At 39.4% G+C, this 12,872-nt stretch overlaps 1 protein-coding gene across 4 annotated transcripts in view; it reads left to right on the forward strand.

Moving 5' to 3' along the window:
* The window catches only part of ATL2 (atlastin GTPase 2), a 36,189-nt gene that overhangs the window by 19,197 nt on the left and 4,120 nt on the right, over positions 1-12,872 (forward strand). For 3 of the 4 annotated variants that reach the window (XM_080341243.1, XM_080341242.1, XM_080341244.1), the window contains 9 exons: positions 680-814; positions 2,260-2,364; positions 3,222-3,272; positions 5,375-5,431; positions 6,482-6,574; positions 6,855-6,993; positions 7,903-8,030; positions 10,170-10,226; positions 11,493-11,564. In XM_080341243.1, coding sequence (XP_080197369.1) covers positions 680-814; positions 2,260-2,364; positions 3,222-3,272; positions 5,375-5,431; positions 6,482-6,574; positions 6,855-6,993; positions 7,903-8,030; positions 10,170-10,226; positions 11,493-11,564 — 837 coding nt within the window. The remainder of the gene's footprint in view (positions 1-679; positions 815-2,259; positions 2,365-3,221; positions 3,273-5,374; positions 5,432-6,481; positions 6,575-6,854; positions 6,994-7,902; positions 8,031-10,169; positions 10,227-11,492; positions 11,565-12,872) is intronic. The other variant, XM_080341245.1, reaches the window with a different exon arrangement.

The raw sequence follows: 12,872 nt of genomic DNA on the forward strand, positions 1-12,872 counted from the left end.
TCTTCAGGGCACGTGTTCATGGACATTACTTGCCCAGTATATAAAGTACATTTCCAGGTCAAATGTGCTCATATGATGGCTGGATTCTTCTTCATGAGCTCCTGCTCTGTGTGTTGGCTGTCACTGAGGACCGAAGACCTCATTACAGTACTGTCACCCAGAAATGTTAGCTGCAAACTGTACTTGACTCTCTGATAACCTTTTCTGAAGTGGGTGATCTGCCAATGAAATTTTAATATGGATGGGTTGATTGACATGTATAATTAAGTCAAGATCAGTTTTTTGTTCCTTGTAGAGGTTTAGCTGTTCCCGTAGTTAAAATACATGCTACTTACAACTTTGCTTGAGTTGTATTTCTCAGCTGTGAGAGAAGAGCATGAGTGTGAAGTGGAATTGATGGACAAAACTCATTAGCTCTGAGTGGGTGCAACTGTACACATATACTCTTCAGGGGCTGAGGAGTTGTGCAGGTGCTGAAATATGGTAGACCTCCACAACACTTTGTGGATGATTCTTGAAACACAGCAGAGCAGTGTTGCGTTTTAATATTTTGTGTAGTGTTGTCAATTGGTTCTGAGGAAAATGAGAGAATAATGTGGAAGTCTGCTAAAACATAGTATGTTAAAAATATAAAAGTCTCTAGCTTATTTTTAAATAAGCTTCTCTTCTTGTTTTTTAGACTTCTCCTTGCTGGATAGGTGGAAACACTGAGCCACTGACTGGGTTTACATGGAGAGGTGGATGTGAGCGGGAAACCACTGGCATTCAGATTTGGAGTGAAGTGTTTGTGATTGATAAACCGAATGGGACAAAGGTAAGTGCTTGACTTAAATAGGTACCTGTAAGGATTTTTGCCTCTGCTCTAATACCATGCGTTTCATGGAGGCAGTTCAAGCATCAATAGCTTTCCTTTGCATTCAATATCCACGTAATATTTTTTGAAACCTTTTAGCAGTGGAAGTACGAGTTCTCCTGCTTGGCTGTAAGATTCAGTCTCTGGCAATAGTCCCATTTTGAGAGTACTTTGTTTTGGCAAAGTCTAATCTGTCCAGGCTGATGGGTGGGTTATACTGTGGATGCTGTAAAACTGTAATGTCTATAAGTAACATGTATAAATAAATGCTGTGAGAACAGCTCTGTAACAAACTGTTTTTTGAGAGGTAAGAATGTGTTCTAGGTTGTTGCTGTTTTCTAATGAAATGTAACACACAGCTATAAGTACCAGGAACAACTTCAGTGTCTAGGAGCTGGTCTTTCCATATGGTTAACTGCTAGTCCATAAAAAGAAGGGCTAACAGTCCTAACAGTGGGATAAAAGGCACTAACTAATCAAAACTGGTGCACTTTTTTCAACTGTAAGTCAGTTCACCTGCAACCAAACTTTAGAGTTACATCTTCATGCTGAAAAGTGTTGATGTTGTTAATAAGTGTTTATTCCATAGTACTAGTGGTGTATCTTGAACTATTAATGTTCTCCTGAACCATGACTTAATTATTTAACTTTCATACCCTTTGTATTTGCAAAGGAAACATCTGATGGCCAATTAATATGGGACACTTATCTTAAACAGATAGTGGCTTAGGAGTGTGCAGGAAGTCTTATCAAATTTCATAGCTAACATTTCATATTTCTGTGGCTGAAAAACAGTTAAATTGCAAGGATCTGTTGGTGCTCTGGGGAAAAAAAATCACTCACTTTTTCTTGCTTATCAGTCATCTCTAACTGAAAGAGAAGGGAATTGTAGTTGATACCAAAGACAGGAATTGGACAGATGAACTTCTGTCATTAAGATGAGTTCATTCCTTATTATTCTAGCAGGCAGTCAGGATTAATTATCTTGCTTTATTCTGAAAATGATCAATTTAAGATAGATTTTTTTTTTTAATTTTTTTTTTTAACTAACCATCTTACTCTTAGTTCTAATGAACAATGCTGGATTATCAGCTGAGATCAAAGTTCTTCAGGGAGTGAAAATTGTCTGTTACTCTGCACTGTACCTGCTTTGGGCTGGGGAGGCTATTTCTGTGGGAGAAAGTAACTAGTGTAGCAAGTACAAGGTTTTAAGCCCCATGGTGTGGCTCTGTAGTTGTTGCTTATTAGGCTGTAGGTGTGTATAGGCATGTGCACAGGGAGCTGGTTGAGGTTTAAGTAGGTACCCGGACAGAGACTTCCTCAGCTTGAAACACTTTATCCCAATGGCCTGGACTTCGAAAGTGTAACAATTTAGTTAACTATTGCTACTCTATAAAACTCTCCAGGTTGCTGTACTACTGATGGATACCCAAGGTGCCTTTGATAGCCAATCCACTATCAAAGACTGTGCGACGGTTTTTGCTCTGAGCACCATGACGAGTTCTGTCCAGGTGAGAATACCTGTGCTGACAAATAATGGCAGCTGTAGGAATACTCTAGCCTGAACATGCAAAGAATCTCTCTCTAGCCATGCTTTGAAAGTTGACCTGCATATCTTCCTCCAACTATGATGCAAGCTTTTGTACTTAAGGCCTTATTTTCAGTATAGTATACTACATAAGTTTCTCTGTGGAATCAAGGTTATCAAAGACCAAGCTGAGTTAAATTGGTGACTAAACTGGGAAATCTAAAATAATAAAAAAAAATTCAAAGTAGCAACCACTTCTATACAGATGTGTTACACAATCTTTAAGACTTTAGATGCAGCTTGGGGTGAAATTACACTGATCAGCTAAACTTACAGTTGCTGATACTGTTGAAATTCTGACAATTCTCTTGCACTATACTCAAAACTACTTTTAAGCTTGTGCCTTAAATGTGCCAAAAGTGAGCAGGTTTTTGAGGGATGACAAATGACCTTCTTCAGACATGCTGCAACATTAAAGTAACAGGAGTATGTAGAACACTACTTTTGCCTTGTGGGCTTGTTTTTGGTGTGTATGGTGGGTTTTTTGTTGCTGTTTTTTTGGGGTTTTTTTCCCTGTGGTTAGGATGAGTTGTGCATTATTGATGTATCTTTTGAGTGTACTGCTGTCCAGTATTTGTGCTATTGAAACAGTGACAAGCTCCCTGGATAAAAACAGATTTCTCTGAGAAGAATTTTAAAGGCAAAAAAAATCTGGCAAACTAACTACCCAGTCATTTATGTTGGAGAAATATAAAATATAAAAATACTCAAGTTATCTAAGAGATTACATGGAGATAATGGTCTCATGTTACACTGTAATTCTTTTACTGTCCCTTGCAGGTATACAACTTGTCCCAGAATATTCAGGAAGATGACCTTCAACATTTGCAGGTAGGAATATGCTGAATTTATATTAAGCTGCTTCTGAACTGGTAGTCTTGATATTGTTCTTGAGAGCAGTATTAATGTAACTGTGATTTGGGAGCTGCCTGCTACTTCATATGAAACACTGAAGCTGACCTGATGTTAAAACTAGTACTACCTGTAATGACAACGTTATTTGCATCAACTCTGTGATGCTTCTGCTGTGCCAGCACAGGGGTAAAGCAATACAGGCTTCTAATCTGGCTAAATCTTATCTTTCTAAAGTCTATTCTCTATATGGTAAGTTCTGAAATTCAAAAAAGGATGAGACAGGAAAATGGTTTATGGAAGTACTTTCTGAGAATATTCCAGTGTTTCTCCTTTTTCCCTAAAATAGGAAAATGGCTGATCTTTTGTAACCAGCTTCTAAGGAAATGTGGGAGCTTGAGTTAGAGCAGAAAAAGTGTCTTCCACATAGAAGCCTTTTCCAGTTTTTCAACTGAGAAACTTCTGCAGAGTTTTATTTCTTAGAAACAAAAGCAGGAAAGGGTTGTCCTCTCTTTTCATCCTCTAATGGAGCATTGTGGTCAAAAGCCAGTGGATTCTGGCTTCACGTGAATGGTGCAAGAACCTTAGCTCCTTAACTTAAAACCTATAGCTTGGAAGGCTAGCTTGTGTATTAACAAATGCTTGCCTGTGCTCAGGCCATGACCTTGTCACAGCTTAAAACTGTTTTACATGTCTTCTGATTGAAAGGCCTTCTGTCTTGGTGAGTGCTGCAAAAGACTGGCTGCCAATACTGGAAGTAGAAGAGCACTAACTAAACATAGTCTTGTGATGCTGTTCTCAGTTAACAGCGTTGTATCACTGGGCCAACAGCAGCCTCACCCCCCAAAATCCAATTAAGCACCACAAACAGAAAAAACCTGGGCTAGTTTTTGAAAGCCAGACTTCCCTCATGACTTCAGTCCTTTGACAGCCTCAGTGCAGTCTGAATAGAGTAATCCCTTTCTGTTATGCTGGAAGGTGAGATTTAAGGGAAGAGAAAGGTGATAAGTATAAGCATTGGGAGGGGCCACCCATGCATTTAAAGTTGGGGCAAAGAAGGGAAGGGCTGAGGGAAAAGGAAATTCTGAATTTGTGTTATAACAGGGATTTCTGTTATTCTGGAATACTAGTAGCCTCTCTGGCTGCCTTTTCTGTGTAGCAGGCAAGTGAATGGGGTAGGGAGTTAGGATCAAAGGTTGCATGGTCACTTGTGGTTGCATGGCCACTTCAGAGCTTCTTTTGCTTAGGGTGACAAGGACGTGGAAGTTCATTTGTGTTACATTAGTCTTGTAAGTTCTCAGATGCTCTTGTGATCAACATAGAGGGAGCTGTCCTTTTAGCCATAAAACTTAGCTGAGATGTTCCAAGAGTTAATTTTGATGCAAAAGAACAGTTGCCTGGTACTAGAGGATACTGATGTGCTTCCTCCTTGACCTCCAAGATCTGTAAGGGGGCTAGCATGGGTCATCACCTGACAGCATTGATTTCTGCTGAAACAGCCAGCACAGTCCATAATTCATGTTCTTGTGGGCTGTCTGGTGCACTCAGTCCAGTGAAGAATGCTTCTGCTGGTATTAAAGGTAGTGAAAGCAACAAGACAGCTGACACTTGCCTTTATACAGGATGGAAAGAACAATTATCAGTTAAGGTCAGGGGCTGAAGTAGGAAGCTGGTGAAGTTGGCTTGTATTTAAATGCCTGATACATTTGCTCTAGCCAACTTCCTTGAGATTTCCAGGAATAACTCTTTTGTTGGAAGTAAGGGGCAAATGTTAAAAAGGCTTTACCTCCTTAGCCTAGGAAACAAGTGTTAGAAACTGGTTTGCTGAGAGACACAGCCATCTTTCCTCTGAGAAGACCCCACAGGCCACCCACTTAGAGCTGTTATATGTGAACAGTTATGGCACTGTGAAACCAGTGGAAATCATGTCTCCTTCCTGAATTTTACTGAGGATCGGTGTACTCGTTCTTGAGGTGTATTGGTCGTTCTCATACCATAATGGGATTTAAGAACAAATGCTTGATTTTCTACAGTAGAAAACCATGTTTTATATGTGACACCCTTACTCTTCTTTCTATCAGTTGTTTACAGAATATGGAAGACTAGCTATGGAAGAAATCTACCAAAAGCCCTTTCAGGTAACTGTCTGTGTTAAATGGATCTTAAACAATTGAATGTGTAGAAAATGAGCTCAAGATAATCTATCAAGAGAAATTAGTTGGGCTGAAGCTAGCCTGTTCTTTACAAGACTGATTTTCCTTTCCTGTCACCACATTTCTTGACAAAAACACAATGGAAAAATGCTGAAGAGGATTGCATTTTGGGCAAGTGCAACTTTTTGCCTGAGTGACAAGGTATAAAATGAATGGAAATGTCAAGTGATGTGCAGACATTAAGGGGAAGTTTTGCACTGCCTTCTTATGCATTACTCTTTGAGATATGGCTGGTCTTTGGTGATTCATGGTTCTGAGTAAAGGTCATGTGGCCTCTAAGAAATAGCATTGAGGAGGGGGATGTTGTGTTTCATTTACTTGAAGCATGACTGGCTTTACCATTAAGTCTCAAAATTACCAGCTTTTCCTGACTGTTTGCTGGGCCAGAGAAGGGTTTGAAGCTTCTTCCGTGTAGTGGAGACAAAGAATGAGATCTTTTCAATCTTGAAATATCCTCCTTAACCTATAGAGTACTAGTTGACTGCTGTTAGTGGTGGGTTTTAAGACTCCTGTGTCTCTAGAATATTCAACCTGTGTGAGTCCCTGATGTTCTTGCAATTGGTGCAGGCATGATGCATTCTTTGTAAAGCACCTCATCTGATATAAGAGTAATGTCAAGGTTTGTTTTCTGTCTTCAGCTGATGGGAGAAAGGACAGTGTAATCCCTATGGGATAGCAAAAGGCAAACCCATGGAACAGGGAAGCTATCTTTTTGAGACTCTTGGGTACTTCCTTTCAGATAAGGAGTGAGTTGTATTTGTGTTGTTTGTGTGGGTTTGGTTGTTTGGGTTTTTTTGTCGTTTTTTTGCCTTTTCTTTTTTTAACAAGCAAACACTTGCACCACAAAACTACAAGGCTACTTCATTTAGAGCAGCCAAGCTTAGACATTTCTTTTACTTAAAATAATCATGTGTGATAGTGTTTTTTGACCTTTGTAATGATGCAAACCATTCACTGCTGTTCTTCCTGCTACAGACACTAATGTTCTTAATTAGAGATTGGAGTTATCCTTATGAACATGCTTATGGCTTGGAAGGAGGAAAAAAGTTCCTAGAGAAAAGATTGCAGGTAAGTTATCTCCAGTAGTCCTAGTGTGGTCTTTTAGCTCAGTTGACAACTTGCTGTTAATATTAAGATGCAAAATAAGCAGGCTTTTTGTGCTAATAAGATACGTTTGTGATGTTCCCAGTCGTGTGGAGTTCTGGGGTTTAGAACTTGGTATTTTTAGGTTCAGGATGAAAGCTTAAATGCATTTTTGTGCTCTTACTACTTTTAAGCTGATATTTAATCTTGATTGCAGTACTGCAGGACTAATAGCAGTTCTTACTGCCGTTATTTTTTTCTTCAGGTAAAGCAAAATCAACATGAAGAGCTACAGAATGTACGGAAGCATATTCACTCTTGTTTCAGTAATCTTGGCTGTTTCCTGTTGCCCCACCCTGGTCTTAAAGTTGCAACAAATCCAAATTTTGATGGGAGGTTAAATGGTAGGAAGCTTTCCATTGTGTGTTTCTTGATTCAAATCACTGAATTAGTTTTCTTTCATAACGGAAGTTAAACACTGAAATGGTTGGCTATTAAAATCCTTGATTGGAAGAATGTAGGGCTAAAAGGTAAAACTATGGAATCTGTGGAACCGTGCATTGTGTATTCTTTTCAGTAGTTTAAAGGTAGAAGAGTTAAGCAGGCAGACAGAATGCATATATAGTTATGTATCTAGCTTTTGATTGTAATCTGATAACTTGAGACATAGCTGAAAGGTCTTTAATTAATTATTCTGAAGATAAATAAGGATTCCAGAGGGAAGAATTCACAAAACTGAAGACTTTCCTTTCTTAAAATTGAAAGGCTTTTCTCTGAGAACTTGCTAAACAAAGATCAGAACTGGAATGACTTCAAAATAGAAGCTGCAGACTTCTGCTACTGCAGAATGAGAGGCAGTCAGGGTTCCTCCAATTGCTGCTTGTCATGCATCAGAGGGAGTGTATCAGAATGGCAAAGGCTAAAAAAGTGGGTTTGTGATAGTGCGATGCCAACCGCTTCTATGCCCAGAACACAGACCTGTGGGATTGCTGGTATAACTGGGTAAATGTACCTTAAATATTACAAGGACTATGGAACCCTGTTCTCTCGGTCTGAATTTAAGACTGAGTGGGTAGAATTTACTACATCTATACTATTTATTTAAGTCTTCAAGTACCTTAGAAATGTAGTGAAGAATTTTGATTCTGTGGATTTTGAAGGGTCACAGGTTATCATTGTTCCTTTAGGAAATGTAACATTGAAAACAAACTCCCCCCCAACAAACAAACAAAACAAAAACCAACCAAGCAAACAAACAAAAACAAACAAAAAGAGCTAACCACTTTTTTTTTTAATTGGTTGATTTTTATTAGATATAGATGAGGATTTTAAAAAAGAACTGCGGAATTTGGTACCATTACTGCTTGCCCCTGAAAACTTGGTAGAAAAAGAGATTAGTGGATCCAAGGTGACTTGTAGAGATCTTGTAGAATACTTCAAGGTAAGCAAACTCATACTAATTATTTCTGTTAATGGCTTAAAAGAGTATTCTAATTTTAGGGCATGTTGTTCCCAGAGAAGATAAGATATCTAGGTTGACACTCACTGATCAACTGACTTTTATTTTCATTATACTGACTTTCCAGAACTGGCTCAAAACTTCCTAACAGTGTAGCTCTTAGCAAGTTACTATTGGCGAAGTTGTGTTGGTATATTTTTCTTTGTAAATAGGCTGAAATACTGTATTAGAGATTTTTTTCCTACTTTTAAGTCCTAGTTTGTCTGGATATGTGGCCTTTTAAAAAAAAAAGTTGCATGTAGATTGTACAGATAGAAAACCAGCTCTTAAACTTATGGGTAAGCAGTGAAAATTTCAGGTATCCCCTTCTGGATTTTTATCATGCAAGGAAGATGCTTTTGAAACACTTGAATGTGCAGTGCCACTGTATGCTCTGAAATATTTGTGTATGATACTTGCAGCTGTTAGACTCTTGAGCTGTTTTGGTATCATGGTGACACCAGCAGAAATGTGATAACATAATCCCTACATCACCAGGAATTGGTCTGGTGTGTAACCTTTTTTTGTATTGGAATGACTTAGACAGTTGGCTTGGTAGGAGAAAGTGGCACACATTCCAGAAGCGATTAATTTTGCACTACTAGTTTTGAGAATGCATGTTAAAGATAGAACAGAGTTGGACTGATGTTAAGAAAGAAGCTATGCGAGGGAGGAATCAGAGACCAGAACTCTTAACACTTGTGAAATGAAGGAATTTTTTATAAAGGAAAGACATGATATGGGATACAGAAGTCATGGCTGCTCTGACAAGCGTAAAATGAACACTTTGGAGCTCGTATGTTTAGTCTCTGTATTACATAGATGCATGTTGCTTTTTATTCCAATTTCTCCTCTAGTAACGCCTGACCCTATAGAGTGTAGGGAGTGTGCGTTCAAGAGCAGTTCAGAAGGGACTGCACCCTGAAAACTGAGTGTAAAACCTCCTCTGTTGGCAAGCTGTGTTACTGATTCCTTGTACCTAGCCTGGGAGCAGTAGCACAGGGTGCTGCAGGAGCATGGTGCTTATGTAACTAAAGAGGACTGCTCTCTGGGGATGGTGCATCTAATGCTGAGATCGTGAAGCCTGAGTTGGAAGGCTGGAGGGCTTTTGCTTGGAGGAAATAGCTACAGAAGCAAGGAGGGTGTCGAGGGAACAGAGTCCTGTATAACTATACATTTTTGTAGGTTGTCCTACAACCTAGAGCAGTGGGTGTATAAGGACCCGGATAACCTTGTTCTCTCATCCTTTAGAGAGAAAAATCCTCAGGGCAGAGGCTTGTAGACAAGCTGGGTAGGGAGAGCAGTACTAGTGTGAAGAGGAATAGCTTTCTGGCCTGGAAAGGGCTGAGAGTGGCCTTGTTGGTCTAACTTGTACAGCTTGTCCGAAGTGCTGAAATGGCTACTAGTGCCCACTGCACCCCTCCACTAATCCGTCCCAAAGAGCTGTGCCATGGGCCCTCTTGTGGGCTGGAGAAGAAGACGTGAAGGACGTGTTTCCAGCCTTCTGAACCCCTAGTGAAAGAAAAGACACTTGAGGATTGGTGGGGTGGGGACCAGAAGGGTAGGCTGCCTGTTTGACTTTCAGAAGTATTTTGGCAGCTCAGCTCTGTCTGCGTTAGTGCTCTGATCTGTTATTTTTCTTTTCCTCCCACACTTTGAGGGAGCAAGGGGGAATGTAAGTACTGATTCTCCCAGCATTGAAGTGTGTTTCAACAGACCTCTTGCCAGAAAGGCTGTGTGAGATGGTTGTCCTCACTCATTTGTTTTGGGTGGAAATTCTCTGCCGAGCAAAGACTTTCTTGAGTATTTGAGGGAGCAGAAACTTGCTGTCAAGCCTGTCACTTCTTGAGATAGTTGCCATGTCTCCTCAGTGTGCTCTGCTACCCTGGGAAAGTAAAGGGATTAAAGCACTAGAGGTAACAGTGAGAATGTGAGACTTGTATGAAGAAATTTGTTTGATTAAATATTTAGTGTTATTACAAAGAAATATTCTGTGAGCTCTGTATATCATCCCTGTTCTCTCCTTCTCCTCAATCATAAATGTTTAGTAATTTTTTTTTTTTTTTTATTTCTCCTGTTTAGGCTTATATTAAAATCTATCAAGGAGAGGAGCTACCTCATCCAAAATCTATGCTGCAGGTATTTTAGTTTTCTTTCAAATAATCTGATAGATGATGTGTATTTCATAAGTTCTTTGCAGTTGAAGGTCATGAATGCTGTGGGTCTGAAGCTCCCATGCACAGAGCTGTAGTTGCTGAGGGAGCTGTGTACTTTGAAAGCTGCCTGAACTGTGTTGCCTTGGTACACGTTTGTGTTTTCCCTCAGTTCCATCTACCAAATGGAGCAGGGGTATGTCTGGTTGGTTGGGCTTTTTTTTTTTTTTTTTTTTTCTGGCTGCTTCAATTTCTAAGCATGTGTTTCCTGTAACTTACTATTTTGTCAGTATCTTTCAGACTGTATTCAGAGGGTTTTTAGTGTCAGATGTAGCAGATAAAATGGAGAAGGCTGATAGTAATATCACCACTATCTAGCACTGTTGTGCTGCTCTATGTGGGCTTGTTAGAATGGATAACTGCATTGAGCTTTCTTTTCTGGGTTGATCCAAAGAGGATGTAATCAGCTTTAAAGCAATCTGAACACAAACCAATTGTGTAAAGCTGTGTGGTGAACCCTTGAATTGTTTGAGATGAAGAGCCTTCACCAAACTGTGGGCTTTAGAGTCAGTTTTAAATGCTTTTCTTAAGCTTCCTGTGTTACTTCATGAAGGCATGGGTGTTTTTCTTGTCTTTCAAGGAACCAAATCTTTAGACCTTTAGGGGAGTTCAGAAAACTCTTCACAATGAAACAAAGGCTGATGTCATTTCCTCTACTTAGCATGCTGTAAATTTGTCTGGGAGATACAGAAGATGTCATCTTGCAGCAGTAACTAACATAACTATCCCTGACATGACGCAGGTCGAAAATAGTCCTTATTACAAATTCTGACACTAAAAATTCACATATATAATGCAGAATACCAGCTTGGTTTTTTGTGTGGTTTTTTTTTGTTTGTTTGGTTTTTTTTTAACCTATCACAGGTATAGTGATGTTTCAGGTTCGACATTTAATAGTTTAGTGATCCTTATTTGCTTATTAACTACAGAGCATTTGTAAGAGATTGCTCATGATGAAAAACCTGTACAAGCATATGGGAGTTTGTCTACAGCTGTACTAGAGAGCTCAAGAAAACATTTTCCTAGTCAGTAGTCTGTTTTAATGTATATTGCTAACCTTTACTTGTTTTCTGGGGCATTTTCCTGGCAATCAGAAGCTTTGGAGGCTGTGGGGACATGTTGGGCAGTTTAACTACATGTATGTAACTAGCTGGCAATGCTGTGATGACACATGGTGCTAAATGTTTTCTAGGCAACAGCCGAGGCAAACAATCTTGCTGCTGTGGCAGGAGCAAAAGACTTGTACAGTAAAGGCATGGAGCAGGTATGATGACACAGCTTTTTCTAACTGTCTGTGTGCAATTCCAGACAGTTTTCTTGTTGTACTCTGTGTTGGTTGTGAGCATGTTAATGGGGAACAGCAGCTTAGGGACAGTATTTGTGTGTTTTCTGCACTGTGCCTAGAGTTTAGATGTCTGCAGCAAAACTAGGATTCTTTGAGACAGAATTTGCTAGGGAGGTATGGGAAATACCAGCTGTTAGTTCCCCCTGCTGCTGTCAACTGGCATCTTAAAATCCTGTGACATGAAGTGAGCAAACAGGTGAGGAGACATTTGGTGGGCCAGCATCGTGCAAGGGTAAAATTCTAGTATTATAGTCTCATGTTTCTGAATTGTGGTCATTAGTTAGCTGTAAAATACAAAGATTAAAATTATTCTAAAGTTCTTAAAAACCCCTTGAAATACAAGAATTATCTTGACTGAAAAAGCTATATATGTAATTTCATACTTGCTGCTTCTCTTGAAGATAGTGACTTATGCCACTTCAAGATGAATGGCTGGATGGACTTCATATTCAATGTAGTGTTATGCAAGGTTTTATCATAGGAAATTCTGACAACAGTTATGTATCTCGTAAAGCTTAACAGGACTATGCTTACTGTGAAAGAATACAACAGGAAAATACCAGTAGGTGTGATAATGTGCTACATAGCTTCTCATTAACTAGGCTAATTCTGGTCTTAATCACTGAAGTAGCTTTCCATTCTGAAATGAGAGCAAGACCTATGCTAGCGGCAGACCAGGCAGTTCCAGTTTTTGGCAGGCTGTTTTGAGAATGCTCTGCTGGTGTAGAGGAACTCCTTTGTTTGTTTCCATTTTGGAAAATCTCTTCAAATAGTAAATGGGTTGTTTATAATAAATGCCAAGTCTGCCTTCCTACCTTGAATCTATAATGGCTGTTGAGATACTGCAATTGTAAGGTTTATTACTTGGAGCAAGGAATAAACAGGAACAGATGTTCTCTTAAACAGACTTTGTTTCCATAGTAATGTTCCCCAGTACTGTATATTTTTATATCACTGTAGAAAGACACACAAATACACACACAAAATATTTTTTTTCCAGATGTCTCAGACGATGTTCTTAATGTGACACAGCTCTGAAATATCTATTTTTAGGAACAGAAGTGGGAGCTCTTTAGGTTTAAGACTGGATTATGTAAAGATCTTACTGTAGCTTCTGAGTTCTCATGAACAAAGGCCCTCTTTCGCTGAGTGTGCCTAGCCAAAATGCTGTCCCCCAATAACCGTGAGTGTAAGGACCAACAGGTGCAGGCACACAGTATAAGGAAA

The sequence above is a fragment of the Nesoenas mayeri genome (assembly GCF_963082525.1).
Source record: "Nesoenas mayeri genome assembly, chromosome: 3".
Lineage (NCBI taxonomy): Eukaryota > Metazoa > Chordata > Aves > Columbiformes > Columbidae > Nesoenas > Nesoenas mayeri.